This window comes from Dermacentor albipictus, chromosome 1, assembly GCF_038994185.2.
Source record: "Dermacentor albipictus isolate Rhodes 1998 colony chromosome 1, USDA_Dalb.pri_finalv2, whole genome shotgun sequence".
Taxonomy (NCBI): Eukaryota; Metazoa; Arthropoda; class Arachnida; order Ixodida; family Ixodidae; genus Dermacentor; species Dermacentor albipictus.
Window position 1 is genome coordinate 23,122 of NC_091821.1, and position 24,149 is coordinate 47,270.

Here is a 24,149-nt window from a genome sequence, read left to right on the forward strand (position 1 = left end):
CAGCGCTAAACAACAGGACACAGCAGTGTGGTCTGTGCCCTTCTCTTCTTCCTGTCGTTTAGCGCTGTTTTAGCGCTGCGGCCTAGGCCGCACCAACTTTGCGCAGCTGATGCGTTGGTTTTGTATTCTGTGGTAGAACCACAATGTGGATGACGCTGCCAGCGACTTGAATGGCAGGTCTGGCAGTCCCAATGGAGAGTAGTTATGGTTTGCAAATGGCATACACTCGCCGACCGTTTATTCGGACCTCACGGGGACTGCGGAAATGTCCTAATAAACAGGTGTCCGAAAAAGCAGATTAAGAAAATTTTTAATTTTTGTATTTTCACGCACTTATTCAGGCTCGGCAGTAGGCTTGAAGAAATCGTGAATGCGCCGTTGCACGCTGTTCCGTTTACACGCAATCAGATAAGCCTCAATCTCGGAGAGGGTCGTACGGTCACTATAGGCGACTGAAAGCACAGTCACTGCTTGTACACGCTCCACATGTGACGGCAGCGCAGCACATGAGGCGTCACCTTCCGAGTTAGAGTCATCGTCCAGCGGTGCAGCAGAAACCTGACGAATGATCTTGCCGTCGTCGAGTTTTGCGCATCTCAGTACAGCAGTGTCACTACCTGTGAAACTGTCAAATAAGACGGTGTCCGGAATCACAATGCAACCACTGCACAGGTCTCGGCGGAACATTTTCGGCGTCAGTAGGGAGCACATCGGAAGGCGACAAATCCTAGGCCTCCCGGCACCCGCTTGCCAGCATTCCCCAGCGCAGTCTGCGCGGGCACTGCCGACAACATTAGACACTTGACACAATGTTTCCATATGCCGCGTTGGATCACTACAACTTCGACACAGCACACAAAGCAAACACCACCACGTCGTCATGCTGACACCAGTTGCACAAACGAAAAATGTGGCCTACTCGCAGCGTCGTGCACGAAGAAACAAACAAATCAGCTGCTGGATTGTCTTGACATGGCTTACTAAGCTGAGACTGGAACTGCTGTAGCCACTCTATCAAACCAGGCAGAACCGATTATGATGAGCGGGAAATTGTAGTAGCGCCACTTCGTGGGGCAGCAAGGAGGCTCTGTTCAAAACAAAAATGGCGTTCAGCAAGTCAGTGCATGGTGCTCTCAATCAAGCTGGCTCAAGGAGTGTCCGAAAAATCAGACGAGAGGTTGCAAGGTGTCTGAACTTTGGCAGTTATACATTATGGTCTATGGGGAGAATGGCGGTGCCGCGAAGCAGACCGAATGATTGAGCTTGTCCGAAGTTTTGGAGTCCGAAAAATCGGTCGGCGACTGTACATTTATTTTTACTGTAAAGGTAAGCTATCTTGTGCATGTGACAAATCATTACATCTTCCTTTTCATTTTTTTCTGTTTAGAAAATGTCACCGTGAAATGTACCCCACGTAATAAACGCACCCCCAACTTTGCTTCATTATATTAGGGAAAAAAGTGTTCATTATGTGGGTATATATGGTATATTGGAGTAAATGTCAGTAATGGATATAATGAAGCAACAGATATAACGGAGTAATTTCGTCTCCCCCTTCAACTTCGTTATAATGAGGTTTCAGTGTATATGTAGTTGCATTTTGTTCATGGAAGTGCCGGCAAGTGCGACCAGCAGCCTTCCATTGAGAACGATGACGTGCCGTGTCGGCACTTCCCGCTTTTGTGTGCGCACAATACAGCAAAAGCTAATTCATTCAAATTCCGCGGGGATGCTACAAAAATTCGAATTATACAAAATTTGAACAAATGAAAGTCGGAGAAAAGAATCGCTCAGTTAAGGCGCTTATATAGTCCAACGTGGCATGAGCACTTGCGCACACACGCCACGTCACGTTGGCATGAACAATGTCTATATGTCGAAGCACTGGTGCAGCCAACGTAACTGAATGCGGCCAACGTGCCCAACGTCGAGATGGCTCTTGCACCATCCGCGTATTCATCGCGCCGACTGGCGCTGAGAAAAAAAGAAGTGTCGCAGTTTCAAGCATCTATTGCAATAGCAAATTAGTAGGTAGCTATACGAAATAAAGATAGTAGTTTTATCAACTGTATAAACTTATGTTTACGCTTACTAACTAAATTAACAAGTATGGTGTCACGCGCGCACGGATAAACATGAACACATCTCGCTCAATGACCACTGAAATTCGCTGAAAAACGTTGGAGTGAGGAATTGCGGCAGTAGCAGCGAGGCAATTGACCTTAGTACAGCGATCGCATCTACACAAATGAAACGTAGAAAGCGCATTGCAAACGAAACTACCAGCACTACGCGCACTCTGCAAACATAGCAGATCACTTTGAAGATGAGGCCCACGCGGGTGCGCACTTTGGCCACGTTGCAGATCGCTTTCAATATGCAGCACCCGCATGGCCACGCCGTAAGCAGCAGCTGCCGAAGAACGTCCCCTCCCTTCCCTCCCTCCGCCTCACCACTCGTGCGTCGCACGTGACAGGAGAGGGCGCGTGTCCGCCCCGTTTTCCTCGCTTGGAGATTGAGCTGCGTACGCCAGCTCACCCTTGCACGCTTTCACTCGCACATACGGCACACGGCGACGATTTTATCGCCCTTGAGTTTAGGGTGGAATCTCACAGGAGAGAAGCGACTGGCAACTGAGGCGTTGGCCATGCCTGGCCGCATTTTTACAATTGCTAGTAGGTACAGTGGGGCATAGCGCTTTTCACAGCGCTTGACGTTTCTGCGCAGGCGCAAGTAAGAGCAGGTGTGAGAGAGATACTGGGGGCCTTCGCACCTTGAATATGTGAGTCTGCCTAGGCACAATGGAGGAGGTTTCTTTAGGCGTGTTGTATGAGTTTGTCCCCTGGGCACCCAGTTTGTTTACGCTTCGCCGCTGGCTGCCTGCGTGGCGAGGCAGTGGACAGGGGCGCCCCATTTGGTGATCGCTGTGTCTGAAGGGGCAAGGTTCTAACTCGTGTTGTATAAGTCGCGGTCGCTTTTTTAGTCGCGATGATAGATTGCATTTTTTTACAAGCACTGCTCCAGGAGGGCACATGTAACCGCCAAATGGAGGCCTCAGGAGAGCACCTGATATTATATTAAAGCAGGCGGCACAGGATCTCCGGCGCACCCAAGCGGTAGCAGGGGGATCAAAGCTGGAAACAGGGCGGCCTGTGGTTTGGGGCCGCGGAGGCCGCAGCATGCCAGGGGGTGTTCGCATAAAGAATTGGCTGTCCGCAATAGCGAACAGCCAATCTTATACTCCCCTGGCATGCGCAGGCCTCTGCGAGTGCCACCAGCAATGCAAAATAATGATACTTTGTTTCAATTAGTAAAAAACACGATTGAATAAATATAATTGTGTCGAGCCGCCAACTTGCAGTGCTAAGCTGAGCACTACCACACCCCGCGACTTCTGCCGGCACGCTTAGGGACAAGCGCATACAACACATGCTAAGAAACTCCTCCGTAGTGCCTAGGAAGAGTCGTATATTCAAGGAGCAAAAGTCCCCACATTTCCTCTCTCGCACCCACTCTTGCGCATGCGCGCAAATTTGCGTCATCTCCGCAAGTGCCACGCCCCGCTGTACCTACTAGCAATTGGAAATATGCTGCCTCATCATGAGCCTGGTTATGCCCACTGCAGGACAAAGGCTTCTCGCATACTTCTCCAACTACCCCGGTCATGTACTAATTGTGGCCATGTTGTCCCTGCAAACGTCTTAATCTCATCCGCCCACCTAACTTTCTGCCGCCCTCTGCTACGCTTCCCTTCCCTTGGAATCCATTCCGTAACCCTTAATGACCATTAAGGGTTACGTCTTCCCTTCATCTTCCCTCCTCATTACGTGTCCTGCCCATGCCCATTTCTTTTTCTTAATTTCAACTAAGATATAATTAACTCGCATTTGTTCCCTCACCCGATCAGCTATTTTCTTATCCCTTAACGTTGCACCTATCATTCTTCTTTCCATAGCTCGTTGCGTCGTCCTCAAATTAAGTAGAACCCTTTTCGTAAGCCTCCAGGTTTCTGCCCCTTATGTGAGTGCTGGTAAGACACAGCTGTTATAAACTTTTCTCTTGAGGGATAATGGCAACCTGCTGTTCATGATCTGAGAATGCCTGCCTGGCCAGGTGCAAACGCATCTCTCTCCATTCAGGCCTAAACAAAGGGCCGCAGATGGAAAACGCAAAGCCGTGTGGCCCGCACAGCGACACCAGCGTCGCCAACGTGCTTCCCGCGAACTAGCACTGTCCCCATCCATGATGGCGCAGAGTTCGAATTATCGGTGATGGTGCAGATTTCAGTGTGAATTACCGGGATGCATTACATATTGCTTTCAATACATTGCTGGACGGACCGCGGCGGCTACCTCGAATTATCCAAAATTTCGAATTAACGAGTTGTAAATTAACAAGCTTTTAGTGTACAACATTTCAGATCACTATGGCCGGAACTGAACTATAAAAGAAGTTTCTTTTGTCTTAATTACTTATCTTTTAGTTCTGGTCCGCTAGTAGTGAGTGCATGAACTCAGTGGCTGAGCTAGTGAACAAGATTGACATGAATGAAGAAGAAGGAAAACTCCAACCAAATTTTATTTTAAAACCAGACGTTTTGGACCTCCGACCCGCTCCTTCTTCGGGGGTGAGATGGCGTGAAGCATACAGTTCTTATATGCATTTTTGGCACTTTGGCAGGCGCACAGACACTTTTCGTAAACATTGAAAGTAAATGGCAGGAAGTGTTGCTGCTGAACGATTGCTGTTACCTGGTGTCCTCTGGATGTGTGAGGATTCCAAAAGGAGCAGCCGCTGGTGGTTGTTTTCTCCCTCCAAGACGACAGCACCATCGGAGCTAATCTGCTGATCAAAAATTCATAGATCATTATCATACTCCCTCACGCAAATTTTGAGCGCAGTTGTTGGGTCTTTTGAAGTTGCGATATATTGTGACAAAGAACTTGATTCTGATTCTGGTGATGGCGCTGAGCCTTTGCTTGGGCGGCTCGTTTAGCAGCAGCAGCAGACAAGCATTTCCGCTGGTTGTGTCGCTCATCGTTCAGAAAGATAGCTTGAACCTGGGAACACATGGCTCATGCAGATCGCATTCTCTAGCAGCGACAGCGTAGGTGAAGTAGTGCATGCGCTTTGGATCTGAAGCCCACGCCAGTGCTTTGTTTCCATATATGGTATTGGTGGATGCATTCGCCGCATGCTTGGTCGCTGCCGTCAAGTTCATCTCATGTGGCACTTCGCTTTCTTCCTCACCCTTTCGCCATGCTCTCCTCCTCCGCTTTCCTCCTCGTGCTTCCGCTGCAACCCTCCTCCTCTGCTCTTTTCGCGCTAGACATCATTTATCCCTCGCTGGGCACCACGTTCGCTCTTTCATGCTTCGCTGTGCTCGTTCGCTCAGTTTACGCTGCGCTCTAAAAAGCTTGCAGTGTTCTGCCACAGCACTGTGTTTTCTGTTTAGCTGGCAAAGTTCATTCTTGTGTTGACGAATTCTTTCTGGGAAATTTTTACAACGCGAGGCAGTTGGTGCAGCTAATCTTGTACACGATGCCCTGCGCCTTTTTGACAGGAAGGTGGTCTTTTGGACGAGGGAGGAGGCTACCGACCATAGAGAGGCTTGTAAACAATGTGAACCTTTGCTCCTCGCAGCTCATGGGCTAATGTCTTGCTAACATCTCGAATGTATGGTATTGAGACAGGCAGCCACCGTCTTCCTTTCATTTTTGTTCCATCAGTGCAGGGCGCCTTTGTGTAACCATTCATCCCAAGGTCACGGATTGAACAGTTATACACGTGAATGTCAGTTAAAATAATAATACTATGTTCTGAGTATTTCCTTAGGGACATAGGCCTCATTGAGACACTTTAGTCAAGTGTTGTGTATGAGATGTATGTTTGTGTGTGTACATGTTAATTTCAAGAATAATCGTTCACTCAAAAGGGCATATGGTTGGTATGTCTATCTCTGTTTATGAAAGCTGCAAGGACACGTAGGACTTTCATTACCTCTGCATTTTCTTCCTCCTTTCATCACTGAAAAAAGCAGTCGATCATTCTTGTCAACTTATAATCAGTTTCTCATCCTTTGCAATCTGTTTACAAGTGGCATGTCTGAATTAACTCACCAAAGGGATCTCTTCTCCAAATTGCGTCAAAACTGATTGAATGGGCTGCAAAGATCAGAGACTGTCAGTGAGGACCATTCAAGAGGTTTATCTCTTTAGCAACAATTGAAAGTTGTTTGTCATACTGTCACGTAGTAGTGATGGTGAAGAAAGCAACAAAAAACTGTGAATGACGAAAATACCGTTTTATTTGGCGGAGCTGTTTCCTCAAACACAGGCTACACTCAGTAAAAACGACAGTAACGAACATAGTCGGTGATCTTCGAAAATCTGATCTGCGGGTCAAGTGCATCGGCTTTTATACATGAATCATCGAAGATTCCAGAGTAATCGCTGGTGCCCTCATGTCTTCCAGAAAGTACTACACAATTTGCGTCACTCATACAGTCAAATTACACAAGGTTTGGTGACATCAGACAAGGAAAAACATCGATAACATTTGAGAAACTTCCTATACATGCAGGCACATCCTGCGCTGAACGATAATGCTTAACATTTCTTAGCCATTGAAAAGCGGTCACCGGTGAAAGATAAACAAGCACACATGTCAATACGTTCAATAATTACTAATTACGTTACATGACACTCAGAATTTGTGGCATGAAGTTACTCTGGCAATACTGCGTGTATTGGTTTTGCACTTTTGACCCTTCGACTGGGCCACTCCAGAGTATACTTGTTTTGTCTTTTCAGCTCAGTTCCAGCCTTTGAAGAAGCAACGCATGCAAAAATGAACGTTGCATATCTTTTGTACCATCTTAGAGAAGTCGTTAAAAACACCTGAAACTCGCAAGTTAAATGTGTAATAGAAGGTGGAGCAAATGTCTTGGTGTTCTGTTGCTCTGTCTCAGTAGGACAGCCATAGCAAACCAGGGTGGCTGGTCCATCTGCACTTTGACAGACAAAGGGATTTCGAAACTTTGGTGAATTTTGCATTGGAAGAAAGTGATTACAAAGAAACAGTTTCATCAAGCACAAAATGTCCACCGAACTAGTGCAGGGAAAAAAAAAAAACCTTCAGTCATAGGATTAATGTGCATGCATATGCGAGAAGAAAACTTTATGAACCAAACAAGAAAGGGTGTCTTTGCAGTTGAAGCTTAGCATTGTGAGGTTGTGCTTTCATCTCAAAGGCTCAGTCGGCTGTACGCTTCATTAGAAATAAGTATCCCTGTTTTAGTAGCACAAAACATTTCTGTCAAAGAACATGTGGTAATTGAAAATTTGTAAGAGACCGCACAGTATACGATTTCGCCAGTAAAGTGCATTTACATGCATAAGTGGTGGGGATGGTGGGAAAAAGTCTGTTACAGCAGCTTGATTAGGCCCCACCTCCCCTGGAAACCACGGAAACCAAACAACATGGTAAGATACATGCAGTGCAAAATGTGGGATTACAGAATATAATAATTATGAACCTAAACTTGAAACATTCAGAAATTAGTCTTGCAGAAGTGACTGAAGAAAGAGGTGATAGTTGCAGTGAAATCTCAATATAACAAACTTCAGGGGACCATGGCAAATTATTCCCTATTCTGAAAGGTGTTATAGTGAAAGCCCCAAAATTAACCATTTTGCCCATCAATCGACCAGTTTATCAGTTGTCACTGTATGAGCTAACCATGAAAATGTTGATGCTGGCTCTAGGCCCGTGCTGTTGCTATTTTCCATTGATTCCACCACCAAGCACCCCTGTATATAGCATGATGCACGCATAAGAGACGCTGACGCCGAGTAACCACCTACAGTGAAGAAGCTTTATGTCACCTATAAAGCGTAATGTTTCTTTTTGTTTGTTTTTCACATTCCTTTCCACGGACACTGCAGCTTTCTCTCTTGGGGCCGACAACGGAACTATTTCAAAGCATAAGCACATGTAGACAACACCGTTCAGAAAGGGTGACCATGTGGCATCCCTGCGAGCACGGAGGTTAGATTTCTCCCTGCGTGTAGCTGGTATGGCTGCAGAAAGAAGGAAGAGATGTGCCTCCATTGCTAGGCGACACTAGCCTGGGTAGAGCATGTGCTAGCAAAACCTGATACATCGTCACCTCTGCAATAGAATAAAAAAGTTCCCTCCCGCGTTTTTTTCCTCCGGCGCTGTCTTGGGTTTTCCGAACCCACGTGTCTTAACGTCTGCTTTTTGCGCCTTTTCATCTGCTAGCCTACTCTTCCGGCTGCCGTAAAGGATACATGGAAACTAAGAAACACTAGATTTCAGAATGTCACTTCGTAGTACTGAGGCATTGTTAACATGACATAGAAACTCAATAATGCTCATTGTTCCGAAAAGTTCAGTATTCTGAAGTGCATAGCACTGAAATATTTTTGCGTTGAAAGTATAAGCAGTCAGCAGGGAATTTCGGAAAAGTTTGTTAATGTGGTGTTCATAGTAACAAGGTTTAACTGTACAATCTCATGCATGTAATTTAGCAGAACCTGAGCACACACTGTGGCATCAGAGCAGCAGTCTAAGCTGCCATTGTTTGCCCCAGTGTTTGTGAGTTGCTTCATGTCTATCTCACATTCACTCAACTGTGAGCACTGTTGTGCTCATAACAAAAGTAAATCGATGAGCAGCGCTGAATGAGGCTGCCATTACTAGCTCACCGCAACGCCTGTTTTGGATGGCACGAATATAATAACATGAAGGAGGGCAAAAGGCTTGGAGATCGCCACTTGCCATTCTGCTTCTTGCTCAGTGGTTTTGTTGGTAAGATGTTGAGGAAAGGAGAAGGGAGGGGGTGTTTCCTGAATCTTGCACGGTGATCACCCCTCCCCCCCTGCTCTGGTAAGCAACTGATTGCTGCCCCTCCTCTCCTCTCCTGAACACCCCTTTACCCGACTGAGAATTTACGACGCACCTGATCTTGCAAACGCATGTTTGGGCAGGTATGTGAGCGATAGAATTTACCTTGCACAGCCTTTCTTTCTTTTCTTGTTTTTCTGCTTGTCAGCTAGAACACTGGTATGTGTGAGGGCTTTGTTTAGTCAGCCAAAGATATATGCTATGCTGCAGTAGGAGGGAAGTAGAAGAGACAGAAAATTGCTGCATAGCAAAGAATATTTAGGTTAGCTTCAATAGCATTGTATGCAAAGCATTACATTAATCAGTGGGCACAGCACTACACAAGGGGTTATGGAAATTTCATATTGCTGTGTGTTGGTTCTGTTGGATGCATTGCACTGTGTAATAGTGCTTCTTTCTGGATACTGGTTTGATAAACAATTTAGCTTATTGGTAGGGCATTTTCCTCAATTGTACAGTGTGAAAATGCAGGACAAACGGGAAAAGTGGATGGTACACAGCACTGAGTGCCATTTGCTGTTGCTGTTTGTCTTGTGTTTCCTCTCAGTACGAGTGATCAAAATACTAACAGGGACTGCTGAAGTGTGTCAAGGTCTGTTTTTGCATTGCTACTCATCAGTTTGTGCTTTCTATGCTTTTTTCATTTTTGTCACTGGGCCTTTTTAATGTCCAAGCAATCTCAATTTTTCTCTTAAAGTAGTAGTACTGACATTGACATCTCTGATTTTATTTATTTGTTTATTTTGTATACTTTCTTTTACGTTAAGCTCTTGGGCCTTGAAACCCTAGAATATATACTGGCAAGGCTCAAGGTACCTCAAATAATTTACTATAATAGCTTTCTAAGAACCGACTTCAATTGCATTTTTCTCTAGAGGTGTATGTGTCAGAACGTGAGGACACAGAAGGCGGTCACGTGGGAGTAGGACATAATGTGTTGTCCTGGCACTCCAGCTTTGCTTGGTGGTCTGTTATGCTGCTATATTGGGCGACACAATGAGTAGCAGTACAACAGACGTGTAGAAAGGCCATTTTGTTTGTTAAGTAGCGAGATAGAAGGAGTGCTCGCATACTGCTGTGCTATTTGTACAATCAAATCTGCATCAGTTATCTCCCTAGTCTTCATGCTCTTGTCGTAAATAATTTGATCATAAGGCTATTAGTGGCCTGTGGACAACATAACAGTATGTGGAAGCCTATAACAAATCAGTTGTCCACTATGTATAAACGCATGACAGAGCACTTGCGATCCAGCTTTTAATGTGCAGGTTTAGGGAAAACTAAAAAACAGCAAATGACATTGCTTGAGTCCGGGTAAAACTGGCAGCCAGCACCACGTGGAAAGCCGGCAAGCCTGGCAACTCTAGAACACAACATCACGTGCGATGAGAGGACAACTAAGTTACCTTGCTGACGCTTGTCGATATAATACAGGTGCTCAGCTCATCTTGTTTTCATGGACCTTCTCGTCTGGCCACTTTCCCCCAGGATGAAGGCAAACTATAAACAACTGCCCAAGAGCAGGAAACAAACTGTGTCTTGTTTTTAGCACTTCCTATTGATTTTGCACTATTTTGATCACCTAGCTTGCACAATTTGAACAGCTTTTCTGTTTCCTCACTTGGAGTGTAGTTTAGATATGAAACAGTGGCAACAATAGCCACTATTAACTGTCTGAACAAAAGTTAATCATGTGGCACCGATTGATTAAAATGTGCTGCCTTACTAGTGGATGCAACATCATGGGTATGAGGCAGCGTGTGAGTTTAGGGACACAGGAATGAAGATGCAGTGTAGGTTTAAGTATTGCTCGCGTGCTTCTGCATCTTGTCCAGAATTTAGCAACGAGCGTTGATCAACATGGCACAGCTTGATTGCCGGAACAAGATGTGTTTCGGAGCATATTTCAAACTTCCATGTCAGTGTTCTTGTGTGTGGTGTGATGAGTATGAGATGTGTTGCAACAATGAGTGGGTGGGAGCAGTGCTCACATATTCATGTGTCTTGTCCAACAAAAGCTATGCTGTGTCTTGTCTCGTTTTGTCCAGAGTACTTGTTCAAGCACGTTGATTTGGATCGAGAGATACCAGAATCCAAGAAGCGCTTAAAGCTCGACTCAATGCCACCTTTACCAAACATGCCAGACACGCCAGACTCGTGTCCAAGTATGAGTCCTGCACATTCGACTTCGAATCCCCAATACACAAGGCCAAGCTCTCCAGACGCAAGGCTACTGCCATCGGGCGTGGTGGTGAAGATTGAGGTATTCACTCTAACTACCGTAGAAGGTTTAGAGGGGCCCTAAAGTGCACTGTACACTCTCTTCTACAGCTTGCTTGTGGATGAGCATTTATTGTTGCTACTGCGTTATAGTACTTTCTGGACTACCTGAAAAGGGTTGGCACCATTGGCCAGTATTCTTGTACCGGAAAGTACAGCATCTCCATGACAGCATAGTTTCTTAGCCATGCATGGCTAAGAAACCATGGCTGTTGCACAAGCTTCAGTGGGAAAGTAAAGAAGCTACAAAGACCCCAAAAAATGCAGCTTTAACAAAAGGTGATTCAGGGCCCTTTTAAAGGTTTCTATGTTGACACCTTGTGAAAAGTATTATAATATATAGGTATGCAAATAGTAGTTTAGAATCTTAGTTGAATGTGAGTCTATTGTTGTAGCACTGAATCAGACATGAATACAGTTGAACCTCGCTACAACGAAACTGACGGGGCGCGCGAAAAATTTCGTTAAATCGAAATTTCGTTGAGGCGAAAACAGGCCAAAAACACTGTCAGGTTGGACCACATAGTCCCAAAACATCATTTATTTCCAAAGAAGTCGGTCAGCTTCTTCTGCTTCTTTTTTTTTGCCACGAGTGCAGTGGCGCGGCTTTCGCACTCGGTGAACAGTTGCATCGCGACGTCGTCATCGTGAGCACCGAAAAATCTGCGGATCACATCAAAAGCATCCATCACTTTTATTGCAGGTGGTGGCGCTAAGTCCTCCGCGTCGCTGTCATCATCCGATGATGCGTCGTTGTGGCGAACGCCCTCAATTATAGCTTCGTCACTCAGCTCCTCGTGAGCTAGCACTTCACTGTCAACAGCGATGTAGTCGCCGATGTGAACATCGGCCGGCACATCTCCGGAGTCCTGAAGGGCTGCCCATGCCGCATTGGCCTCTGTGGAGGGTGGAGCAATTGTACTGCAGCCTTCCTCGTCCGACGTGGAGTTCTCTGCCAGTTGAGCATCGGAGTGAAAGCCGGCGTGCACAAAACAGTTGTAGATGATACTGCGACTGGTTGCCGTCCACGCTGCTGAGACCATCTGTACAGCCATGTACAAATCCACTTCGATTGCCCGACCGGTGTCGATGTTTAACACCAGCCGCTGAATCAGTCGCTGTCGATAAGCGCTTTTAACGCTATTGATGATACCTTGATCCAGCGGCTGGATTAAAGCCGTGCAATTCGGCGGGAAGAATCTTACTTCCACGCTTTGAAGCTGAACGTCTTCAACGTTATGCGCTGAGCAATTGTCGATGAGCAAACAAACCTTACGTTTCTTTGCCGTCATGTCACGGTCGAAAGCGGTTAGCCACTCTTTGAAAACGGCCCGTGTCATCCAAGACTTCTTATTGGCAACATATTTGACGGGCAGGCTCTTGCCACCTTTGAAGCACCGCGGCTTCGCACTTTTGCCTATCACCAGTGGGCAGCGCTTGTCAGACCCGTCCATGTTGCAGCACAGGAGCACAGTCACACGCTTTTTGCTATGCTTCCCTCCGCTGCATGGCTGGCCCTTCATGTGAAGCGTCTTGGAGGGGAGGAGCTCGAAGAAAAGTCCCGTTTCATCGGCATTGTATATGTCTGATGTGGCATATTTCTCCATTAATTCCGGCACAGTAGCTGATGCCCAAGCAGATGCAGCGTCGGCGTCTGATGAGGCCGACTCCCCACACAGCACTTTAGCGACGATTTCATGCCTGGCCTTAAAACGGGTCAGCCACCCTGAGCTGGCTTTGAAATCATTGATGCCCAGCATACAGGCATAGCCAAGTGCCTTTTGCTGCAACATGTTTCCGCTGACCGGCATCTTCTTTGCGCGCACGTCGAGGAACCACGTGTACAGAGCCTTCTCAAGGTCCTCATGAGCCGCTTGCGTCAGCTTTTTCCGCTTCGCGGATGTCCCCGAAGAAAGAGCTTGCGCTATCGCGTCTTTCGACTTCAAGATCGTTGACAGCGTGCTCTGTGAGATGCTGAAGTCCGCTGCAACATCTCCCTTTTTCCTGCCACTGGATGCCGCGCTGATAATCCGTGCCTTCTCTTCAAGCGAGAGGAACTTCCGCTTTCTAGATGAAGTCGCCATGCTCGCATTCATTACAGCGCACTAGCAGCACAAGCACGAGTGAAAAAAACTAGGGCAAACGCGCTGCTGTTGCCAGGCTGCTGCGTCCTTTGGCAACGGATTGGTTGCGGCTCTGAATTGGATTGGAAGAAAACGGGAGCTTGCCCCCGCACCTTGTCGCAAGGCAGCCAGCCCGATAGTCATCAACACCAAGCTATGGCGGTGATCATGTGCGTTTCAGTGAGTGGATTAGTTTGGTCCAGCGAATGTTTAGCGAAACAAAGCAGCGTGGGCCTATGGAAGTACATAGATGGGCGGCGATATGCTTGTTTTATTGTAAGATATATTTTTAAATCGAGCTTCGCATAGCAAAAATTTCGTTGAAGCGGAAACGCGCCCCAAAAATGGTTCGTTGTGATGAGAAATTTGTTCCATTACTTTGTATAGCGAGCTGACGGGGAATTGGAAATATTTCGTTGAAGCGAAAATTTCGTTGAAGCGACGTTCGTTGTAGCGGGGTTCGACTGTACTACTTTTGTGACAGCTTCTAACCAGTGTTTAAGTAGCTAATGTGTCTGTCCGGCTTTCAGACAAAACAATATGTAAGTTCTCATTTTAAGCAAGTGCATGTTGAGCGCATCCTGCAAAGCAATTGCCTGTTGTCCCTAATAGGTTAAAAGTTATTGATTTAATCTGTGGTCGTTAAGTACAAGTAAAAATACACCATACTTTTCAGAAAAGCGCCACGGTGGCCGCATTTCGATGGGGGTGAAATGCGAAAACACCCGTGTGCTTAGATTTAGGTGCACGTTAAAGAACCCCAGGTGGTGGAAGTTTCCGGAGTCCTCCACTACGGCGTGCCTCATAATCAGAAAGTGCTTCTGGCAAGTAAAACCCCATAATTTAATTTTTAATGGTCTGTTCGGTTTGCCTGAACTTTTTTCATGAGTTCAAGGCACAATTTCCACGCTCGTGCAGCCACAGCAAGCTACTAGTGCCTTTCAGAAATGAATGTGAAAGTGGGAATTTGGTGCAGGTCTTCCACCTCTGCGTTTGCATATTGCAACTTTTGTTGCTGACATTGCTAAGCATGCACTGCGATTGTGTTGCAAATGCCAATTTTTATTGGCTTTGCGACTGCTGTGTTCCAAGGAAAATGATGGACAGTGGCTTTTTGCTAGCACTCTTTGAAACTGCTGTAGAGCTCATAGATCCCAACAGTGAAAAATGAGGAGTAGGATGATCTCGTTGCTATACTAATGTGTAGGTTGGTGAGACATAAAAGAAATAGGATAACTTCATATTGTAAAGAAGTTGTAAGCAAGTGCTTTGAGTTCGAGTTGGTGTGCTTGTTTCACCGGTCTCTGGAAATATTTGAGAGCCACATAGAAATACTGGCTTCTCTCATGGACAAGGGTGTCATTGTTGCCAATTAACAGCTCAATTCCTGTCAGTATGCCATTCAACTGGACCATATTTCTTCACCTTCTTCAGGAAGCATCGGAACAAAAAGTGGACCTGCAAAAGCCCTAATGGTGAAACAAGAAATGAAATTGATTTCATACTTTCTGCTGATCCCAGCATAGTGCAGGACGTAGAAGTTGGGTAGGGTAAAGTACAGAGATCATAGGTTAATGAAGGATAGGATTCACCTCAATTTGAAGAGAAAGAGTAAAATTGGTCAAGAAGAAACAGGCCAACCTAGACGCAATAAGGGTAAAAGCAGACCATTTCAGGTTGGCACTTGCAAACAACTATGCAACCTTAGAACAGAGAGATGAAGATGACATAGAGGCAATAAATGAAACCGTAACTAGTCTGCCTTCAGAAGCAGCAATTCAAGTGGGAGGTAAGGCACCAAGGCAACCAGTAGGTAAGCTTTCCCAAGTAACAAAGGACCTAATAAAGAAACAACAAAGAATGAAAGTGTCCAACTCAAGAGATCAGATAGAATTCATGGAACTGTCAAAACTAATCAACAAAGAGAAAATAAGGGATATTCGAAATTATAATGTGAGAAAGACTGAGGAAGCAGTAAAAAATGGACACAGCATGAAAACAATGAGAAGGAAACTAGCCATCGGACAAACCAAGATGTATGCACTGAAAGATAGGCAGGGTAATATCATCAGCAATCTTGAAGATATAGTAAAAGCAGTGGAATTCTATGCTGGCCTGTACAGTAGTACCCAAAGGTCCATTTGAATTAGTAACAAACAGGTTACAAAGGCTCCTTCTATAACTAGCGATTAAGTTTGAAGGGCCTTGCAAGACATGAAACGGGTAAAAGCGGCAGAAGCAGATGGACTATCAGTCTATTTAATCAAGGATGGTTGAGACATAATGCTAGAAAAACTAGCGGCCTTTTATATGAAGTGTCTATCAACATTAAGGGTCTTAGAGAACTGGAAGAATGCCAACAATATACTAATCCACAAAAAAGAGACGTTAGAGAAATTAAAAATTATAGGCCCATTAGCTTACTTCCATTATTATGTCAACCAAAATAATCTCCAATAGAGTAAGGGCAGCACTGGACTTTAGTCAACCAAGGGAACAGGCGGGCTTCAGGAAGGGATGCTCTACAATGGATCCCATCCATGTCATTAATCAGGTTATCGAGAAATCCGCAGAGTACAATAAGCCTCTCTATATGGCTTTCATAGATTAGGAAAAGGCATTTGATTCAGTAGAGATACCAGCAGTCATAGAGGCGTTACGTAATCAAGGAGTACAGACCGCTGACGTAAATACCTTGGGAAAATATCTACAGAGGTTCCACAGCTACCCTAATTGTACACAAGAAAAGCAGGAAGGTACCTATAAAGAAAAGGGTCAGGCAAGGAGACACAGTCTCTCCGATGCTATTCATGGCATGCTTGGAAGGAGTATTCACACTATTAAACTGGGAAGGCTTGGGAGCAAAGATCAACGGCAAATATCGCAGCAACCTTCGATTTGCAAATGACATTGTTCTGTTCAGCAAGACTGGAGATGAGTTACAACAAATGATTGAGGATCTTAACAGAGAGAGTATAAGAGTGGGGTTGAAGATTAATATGCGGAAGACTGATAATGATCAAGAGCCGGGCAAGGGAACAAGAGTTCAGGATCACCAGTCAGGCTCTAGAGTCTGTGAAGGAGTATGTTTATCTAGGTCAATTACTCACAGGGGACCCTGATCATGAGAAGGAAATTTACAAAAGAATAAAAATGGGTTGGAGCGCATACGGCAGACATTGTCAGCTCCTGACTGGAAGCTTATCATTGAAAAGAAAGGTGTACAATCAGTGCATTCTACCAGTGCTGACATATAGGGCAGAAACATGAAGACTGACAAATAAGCTCGAAAACAAGTTAAGGACCGCGGAAGAACAATGGAACGAAGAATGTTAGGCATAACGTTAAGAGATAGGAAGAGAGTGGTGTGGATCAGAGAGCAAACAGATATAGCCGCTATTCTAATTGACATTAAGAGAAAGAAATGGAGCTGGGCAGGTCATTTAATGCATACGTTAGATAACTGGTGGACCATCAGCGTTACAGAATGGATACCAAGAGAAGGGAAACGCAGTCGAAGACAGCAGAAGACTAAGTGGAGCGATGAAATGAGGAAATTTGCAGGCGCTAGTTGGAATCGGTTGGCGCAAGACAAGGCTAACTGGAGATCGCAGGGAGAGGCCTTCGTCCTAGCAGTGGACATAAAATGGGCTGATGGTGATGACTTTGCAGCTGCACAGCATCGGCACTGATGATCTCATCAGCACTGGCAATCTCGGTGGTGAAGGAAGTTTGGGAACCAGGCCTGAACTTAATCACACATTTTTAAATTATTGACACCGTGCAGAAAACTTCACTCTTGCATCACTGAAATGAATGGTAGAATGTAGCACCACCTAAATTAGTTCACAAAGTGAAGATTAATCGAACGGATCCTATCAAAATGGCGATCATGATCAGGAATATAGATATATTGACACACTGGAGTGCTATATGTACAAATGTTTTTTTTTTTTTTTTTAGTAACCCTGTATGCTGGCTGCCTGCACGTAAAACGCAATTGAAAGTAGCCTAAAATTTTTTGTGTTAAAGGGCCCCTGAAATGGTTCGGACAAATTTTGTAGACACGTAGGGTTCAGCTACAGTTAATCATTTGCACCACAATTTGTGTGAAGCGTCTCATATTAAGAGAGCTATGGACGATTACAAGTTACCCTCCTCCATTGCCATGCATTTTCTCTTCAACTCGTTCGCCGAGTGATCGGGGCTAAGCTCCGCCTTCACTGGCTCTGCGTCATGATGGCACGTCGTGCTGTCTACTTCCGCTTGTCTAGGAGCAAGCGCGCAAAGCCTTTCCAACCTCTCCGCCAGCCGCTTGGCAGTCGACCCTAAGCCAGAGCCATCAACGCAGCCAGCACCGAGTGTGTCCAGTATTCCGGTAACCACAGGCGAGGTGGGCGTTTCGACGGATGGGTGGAGGCATAAACTCAAGCTGATGAAGGAGTTTTAGCATAGACATACGTGAGCGCCTTGATTGGTCTGCATGGTCCAGCCACCTGGTGGCGCAGAGTTTAACGAGCCAAACAATGAGCTAATATAGCTCCAACCAAGTGTAGAACATTTTAAACATTTACAAAACAACATGTATGCGATTACGCTCCTGAGGAAAATTTACACCAGCAGCAAAGTAGAATAGACTTCGTTACAGCTGCTGTGTTTGGTTGAGCTTTTGCCACCAGGCGGCTGCACCGTGCAGACCATGCACATTTGTGCCTCTGCTCATCTCGTAAAACAGCACGGTCAAATGGCCAAGCCCAGTCTGCTTGTGCTTGCGTTTACCCGAATACCGGATGCACAACACTATTGTTGTAGTAATCATCTGGCGTAAAGTGACAAGCGCAAACACGCAACTCCTGGTGCCGATCGGATAGCAACAATATGATGCGCTGCAGCCGCTTCGCTTGTCTGATGCCTTGCAGAGGGACGCGACATCGCAGCTTGATATATTGCTAGTCGCTACGTTTGTAGCCCACAACATAACAAGGGCGAACCATGGTGCTTGCGAAAATAACGATCGGGATCAACACTGACCGCAGAGCTCTCGTCAACACGGAGCATGTTGTAGCGCAAGCAGACAGCACTTGCTTTGTGCTGGAAGCGCTTAAGTGTAGCGAGAAATTGTCCTTGTGCATTCTCTTTATGTTACTTTATTTTTATAGAAACAAATAACTAACATTCCAACTATTACAAACAAGATTTGTTCACCATAAAGTTAAAAAAATTATCAATGATGTGCCCTGGGCAGCCAATCGGATAGCTCGCCCTACTGGCGTCATTAGAACTTACATCAAATGGTCAGGGGTGGCTGAAAATTCAGCAGAGTGACATGCTACAATCGGTAGGGATGTATGTTTTTAAAACCTTATAATAAATTACAGCTTTATGTAGAGCACTTAGATGCGTCAATTAATGATCAGAAGCACCTACCCTAACGACTCAGTACGTTTGTACAAAATCGTCAAAATAGTTTCAGGGTCCCTTTAAGTAACAATGCTCTTTGTTGATTTCCTTGTATTCAAGATGTTTTCTGTGGATTGCTGTATACATTCTTCCATTTGCAGTCTCACATAGGCCATGGAGACCTTGGAGGCCATGGTTGCTAAAAAGCAAAACTCTTACCACATCAAAATATTTTCAAGATATTTGTAAAGTATTTTGAAAATCAAGTATACTGCTTGTTCGTTTCATTCAGTACCTTAGTATTCAATTTCTTGCAAGTCGTTCGCAGCAATGTGGAAAGTTGAGGACTCCTTAGCCTATAGGAAGGCTGAATGCCCCTCAATATGTGTTCATCTGCACCACGCCTTCTGCTCATCCCCACAGTAATTCACGCTATATGATGTGCATACACGATGGTTCTAACATGTCACGTATCGCTGTGACGTATCTTGTGCTATGCAAAAATAAAACTCTCTGATCTCACCTACAATAAGACGTGCCTGGAACTACATTCTACTGCACAAGGATATTGCCTGTGTATGCCTCGTACCTTTGGCAGTGCTGCAACTTACTTGTGAGATGGAGTGGAGCTCTGCTTTAGAACAAAACTGGCCGATAAGTGCTCCCATGTAGCAAATTTCTTTTGGCCCCCTTATGCATGAAGTACTGCACTAAAGCATGTGTTCTCTATCGTGTCATTTCTAACCCTGACGACTGCGATACTCTTCAATCAGACATTGGCATAGTAACATCATGGTGTGCTAGATCCCAAATGAAGCTCAATTCTAATAAATGTAAGGCGATGCGTGTGTCCCGTGTTGTAAGAAATACCACCCTTCCTACGTACAATATTAACAACATACCTGTAGAAAATGTATCATCATATAAATATCTTGGTATCTACATTACACACAATCTTACATGGAACATTCATATAAATTACATTTACGGTAACGCTAATCGCATGCTGGGGTTTTTACGACGTAATTTTTCATCGGCAACTGCAGCTCTCAAGTTATTTCTGTACAAAACATTAGTGAGGCCTAAACTTGAATATGCATGCTCCATTTTCGACCCTTCTACTCTAAAGCTAAAAAACACCATCGAATCCATTCAAAACCGAGCTGCTCGTTTTATTCTTTCGAATTATTCTCGTCATGCAAGTGTCTCATCAATGAAACTAACCCTTGACTTGCCTAACCTAGAGTTACGTCGTAAGTACTTTCGCCTATGCCTTTTTCACAAGATTTATTACTCTAACGAAACACTTAAGGATGAACTAATCTCCCCGCCATCATACATATCGTCACGCACGGATCATCGTTTTAAAGTTGAAGCTCCAACTTGTCGCACCAACGTTTATTTTGATTCCTTTATACCAAGAACGACGAATGACTGGAACCGCCTCCCTGCCTCCATCACTGCCATTTCTGAAGCCACCAACTTCAAGAATATTGTTAATGAATTTGTTTGCAGTAATCACCACTCCTCTCTGTAATGCCTCCGGGCCTTGAGAGTATGACAATAAATAAATAAATAAATAAATAACGAAGTTGAAGGGGGAGCCAAAATTACTTTGTCATGTCTATAGCAGTAAAACCCTGTTCATTTGAATTTCACGGGACTACAAAAAATCTGAACTAACCATATGTCCAATGCAATTTTCAAAATTGAAGTGGAGCAGTAGTGAAGTCATGTCGGCTTAGCAGAAATCCAAAGACTAGCCACACGTTGAAAGTATTTGTCCGCAAACACTGTTTACAAAATGCCTCAGTGTTCCTGGTTATGGTCTTCTCAATCTGTTAGAGATGCACTTTTGGAAATAGTTAACAGAAGTGTCAATGTGTTTTGTACCACATCGTAAGCTCACCGAAAATGGTGCTAGTCTTTGGAGTTCAGCTAAGCATACTTCACTAGTACTCTTCAGGTTTAATGTCACAATTACATGTGCTCTAATGTTAGTAATTACAAAATATAATTTGCATATTTTGTTAATTAGATAAATTGTTGAAAATTTTTTTGTTGGTAATGTCTGTCTAGCCACAGGCAGAAACGGAAGGAGGCTGGATGTGGCAGTTTTTCTTTTAAAGTATTCCGCATAAAAAGAAATGCCTGATATATTCGATGCAGAGCTGGACATAGAATACTGTGTTTGTAACCTGGGCTGGTATAACGTAAAACTATTCCAATCTGTTTTTATTCCAAATTCTCCATTAGCCCTCTGTGATAGGTCAAAATGGCTGGGGCTCTGTCAATATGGGCGTGACGCCTGCCCATATGGGCTGTACCCGAACCATTCTGACCTATCATGGAGGGGTAATGGCAGATTTGGAACAAAACAGATTGGAATAGTTTTACGTTATACTGGCTCTGGTTTGAGACTCCCGGGAGCACAGATGCGAAAGGAATATACCGTATTTACTCAATTCTAACACGCCCTCGATTTCAACGTGCACCCATTTTCCATGACCCTCCCAAAAAAGGGGGGGGGGGGGGGGCAAAACACCAGTCTCGATTGTATCGCTCACCCTTTTCCTGCGACCTAAAAAAAGAAAAGTCCCTTACAGTACTCCGCACCTCATTCTTTCATACAGGAATACAACTATTTCTCATGTGGAAAAACAAAGATTTACTCCCAATACACTAAAGTTGTAATAAATAAAATAAGTTGCAGCTTTGCCCAAAAGGTGAAGCATAGATTACGATAGCAAATTGGTAGACTGCTATACGAAAATTAAGGATAGTAGTTTTATCGGCCTTATAAACTTTTAAACATTCGCTCACTAACTTAACAAGCATGGCAGTCACATGTGCGCAAGCAAACGTGAACACGTCTCACGCAATGTCCATGGAAACTATCAAAATGCTGGGTTGGGGAAGTGCGGTAGCAGGAGCGAGCAAATTGACCTCTGTGCAGCCTCTCGCTTCAATGTGCACTAAGCGACGAGAACACATCTCGGTGCGCCTAGATGTGGAGTCTCCATCACAGATCGCTTTCAAGATAGATGCCACGCGGCCATGCCGTATGTAGCAGCCACTGGGGTAGAAAGCTTTTCCTGTTTGTGCGAGTCCCGCACGTAAGTTTAGGAAATTCTGAATGCCCGTGTTGCGGCCTGATTTCCGTCTGACTCTGCACACGTGATCACTTTCCTTTTAATTGCGGCATCGTGATGAACTCGGCATGTCTTTGCAGTCGGCACTTCCATGCCAATAGAGCAAATGCGGAAAACGGGAAGACAGGGAAGACGGACGGTGCACTAACCAGGGAGGTTAAAGAAAAACTGTTGGAGTGGAAGTCACCTGTACTGGCCTATGGGCTTGGGTGAAGCCGGTGGCGGGCATCTTGCGGGGAGCAAAAAGCGGAATGCAGAGCTTAGCAGTGCTGTTTGCAGACTTTTCCAGCAGTTTTTAATGGCTTAATGGATTTTCAAGTTCTAATGTAATATTGTGGGCTATGATGCGAGCCATATTGGAGGTCTGCAAATCGCAAATATCGGAGTACTGGAACATCTTCCCATTTCATCGGCATCAATATGCAGCTGCCACAAAGTAGAAAAATATTAATGCACTAATTAGCGTTTATTCACTTTCTTTAATGCAGTGTAGAAATTGATCAATCATGAAAACTGTCAGACCAAAAAGCAATTAAACTGAAAATGTAGAATGAGAGATAGCATTACATGCAACAAACATAAGTATTCATTATTATCCTCATTATCATCAGGTGTTGCCATGCTTTGGCATCCTCATTGCGTCTTGGAACTGGTGGCACCCATTTGCTTTTAGCCTGAAATATAAAATTTTCATTTATTCCAAGGCAATACTAATCTGCAACCTTATTTAAGTGAGAAGGATAACGCTAAGATGTCAACTGCTTGTATGTCAACTTTTCTAAAAACACCCGAGTGTGCTAGCACATTTTGGGATCCGCAAGATACGATGCAAAATACGACACGAAACACATAAGCTGCGGCGACTGCCGTGCTTTAGCCCCCCACAAGATGGCGACGCAGCAGCTTCACTTGACAGGTGCTCCTTCTACTCCAGCAGTGTTTCTTTAACCTCCTTGGCACTAACATAAAAACACGCACTGCAGAATATGGAGGAAGCTACGGCAGCTAGGCTCGAAGCACTTGCAAGGCAGCCATCTTGAAATGCCGATGGTGATATGGCAACGCAGATTTAGGGTCATACTCTATTCTAAAGCACAGGCAATTTTTGGACCTGCTTTATTGGAAAAAAAGTGCGCGTTAGATTCGAGTAAATACGGTATGCAAAAAGTAGAGGTCACAGTCCCTTTATATGTGGTTAGTTGGCACAAAACAAGAAAAAGTGGTGCATATGGCATTCAAAGGCCTGAAACTGATGCGATTATTTGCATCCTATGTTTGCATGCTGCACTGCAGCAATTTAAGCTGTGTTGTTTTTTTGTTCTTTTTCCATTCCCACTTTGGTGCACTTTTTTGCCTGAGAAGCCACCAGATGATCCGCCAGATGATCCGCCTGATTATGTGCCTGATTATCTGCCCATACATGCACTCAAGGACTGCATGCCCAGTGTGCTTCACTACTCTCCTTCCACTGCTCTCCAACAGGTAATTCTTTATTCCTTATTGGTATTCTTCTGGATTGTATGGGGAATCAATAAATCAAATCAAATAAGTGATCACTAACAGCTTTTAAGTTCACAGCGTGAAAGGGCCTTAGGAGTAAGCTGGGGAACACAGAAGTACATAAACGTATGAACCCCACAATAATAAAGTTGGGGAAAGTGCACTCTCTCAAGAATTTTGTTTCAGAATAAGCCAGCACAGACAGGGGCCAGCACAGACAGGGAATGTGCTGCAAAATGAAAGTATACTGACAAAATTGCATTAGCATACTTTGGCGAACCTTTCTTGAAGCCATCCAGAACTTCATTGCTAGCCGCACATCACTAACCCCCATGCATAGGTTAGGGATGGTGTCAGTGCTCTGATGGCACTGGCATAATCTGTGTCTTCTGGCAACTAGCAACACCGAATCCACACATAATGCCAGGTGGATGGTACCGAAACCAGTATGCTTGAAGCATTGGATGTATTCAGAGACACAATACGACCTCAGTTCCGAATCACTGTTGGAGGCAAGGCAGCCGATACCGCGGCTGCCATCTCTTAGGCACCATAAAAAAAGTCCGCATTCATGGCTGTGGCCTTCTCTTTCTTTAGTTTGTTTTCTATGAACATCACAGACCACGAGCAGAAAACAGCGCTAAACGAAAGGACAAAAAGAAGGACACAGACCACAGCATTGCTCCTTCGCTCTGTCCTGACGTTTAACGCTGTGTTGTGCTCGTAATCATGAACCAACCAACAGCTCGATTTCAGTGCACACCAA

The 24,149-nt window shown here is 44.8% G+C and overlaps 1 protein-coding gene across 1 annotated transcript in view; it reads left to right on the forward strand.

The window, feature by feature from the left end:
* The window catches only part of LOC139060008 (uncharacterized), a 102,943-nt gene that overhangs the window by 16,813 nt on the left and 61,981 nt on the right, over nt 1-24,149 (forward strand). Inside the window, exons 5-6 of the mRNA XM_070538686.1 lie at nt 10,977-11,191; nt 23,246-23,365. Of these exons, the coding sequence (XP_070394787.1) occupies nt 10,977-11,191; nt 23,246-23,365 (335 nt within the window). The remainder of the gene's footprint in view (nt 1-10,976; nt 11,192-23,245; nt 23,366-24,149) is intronic.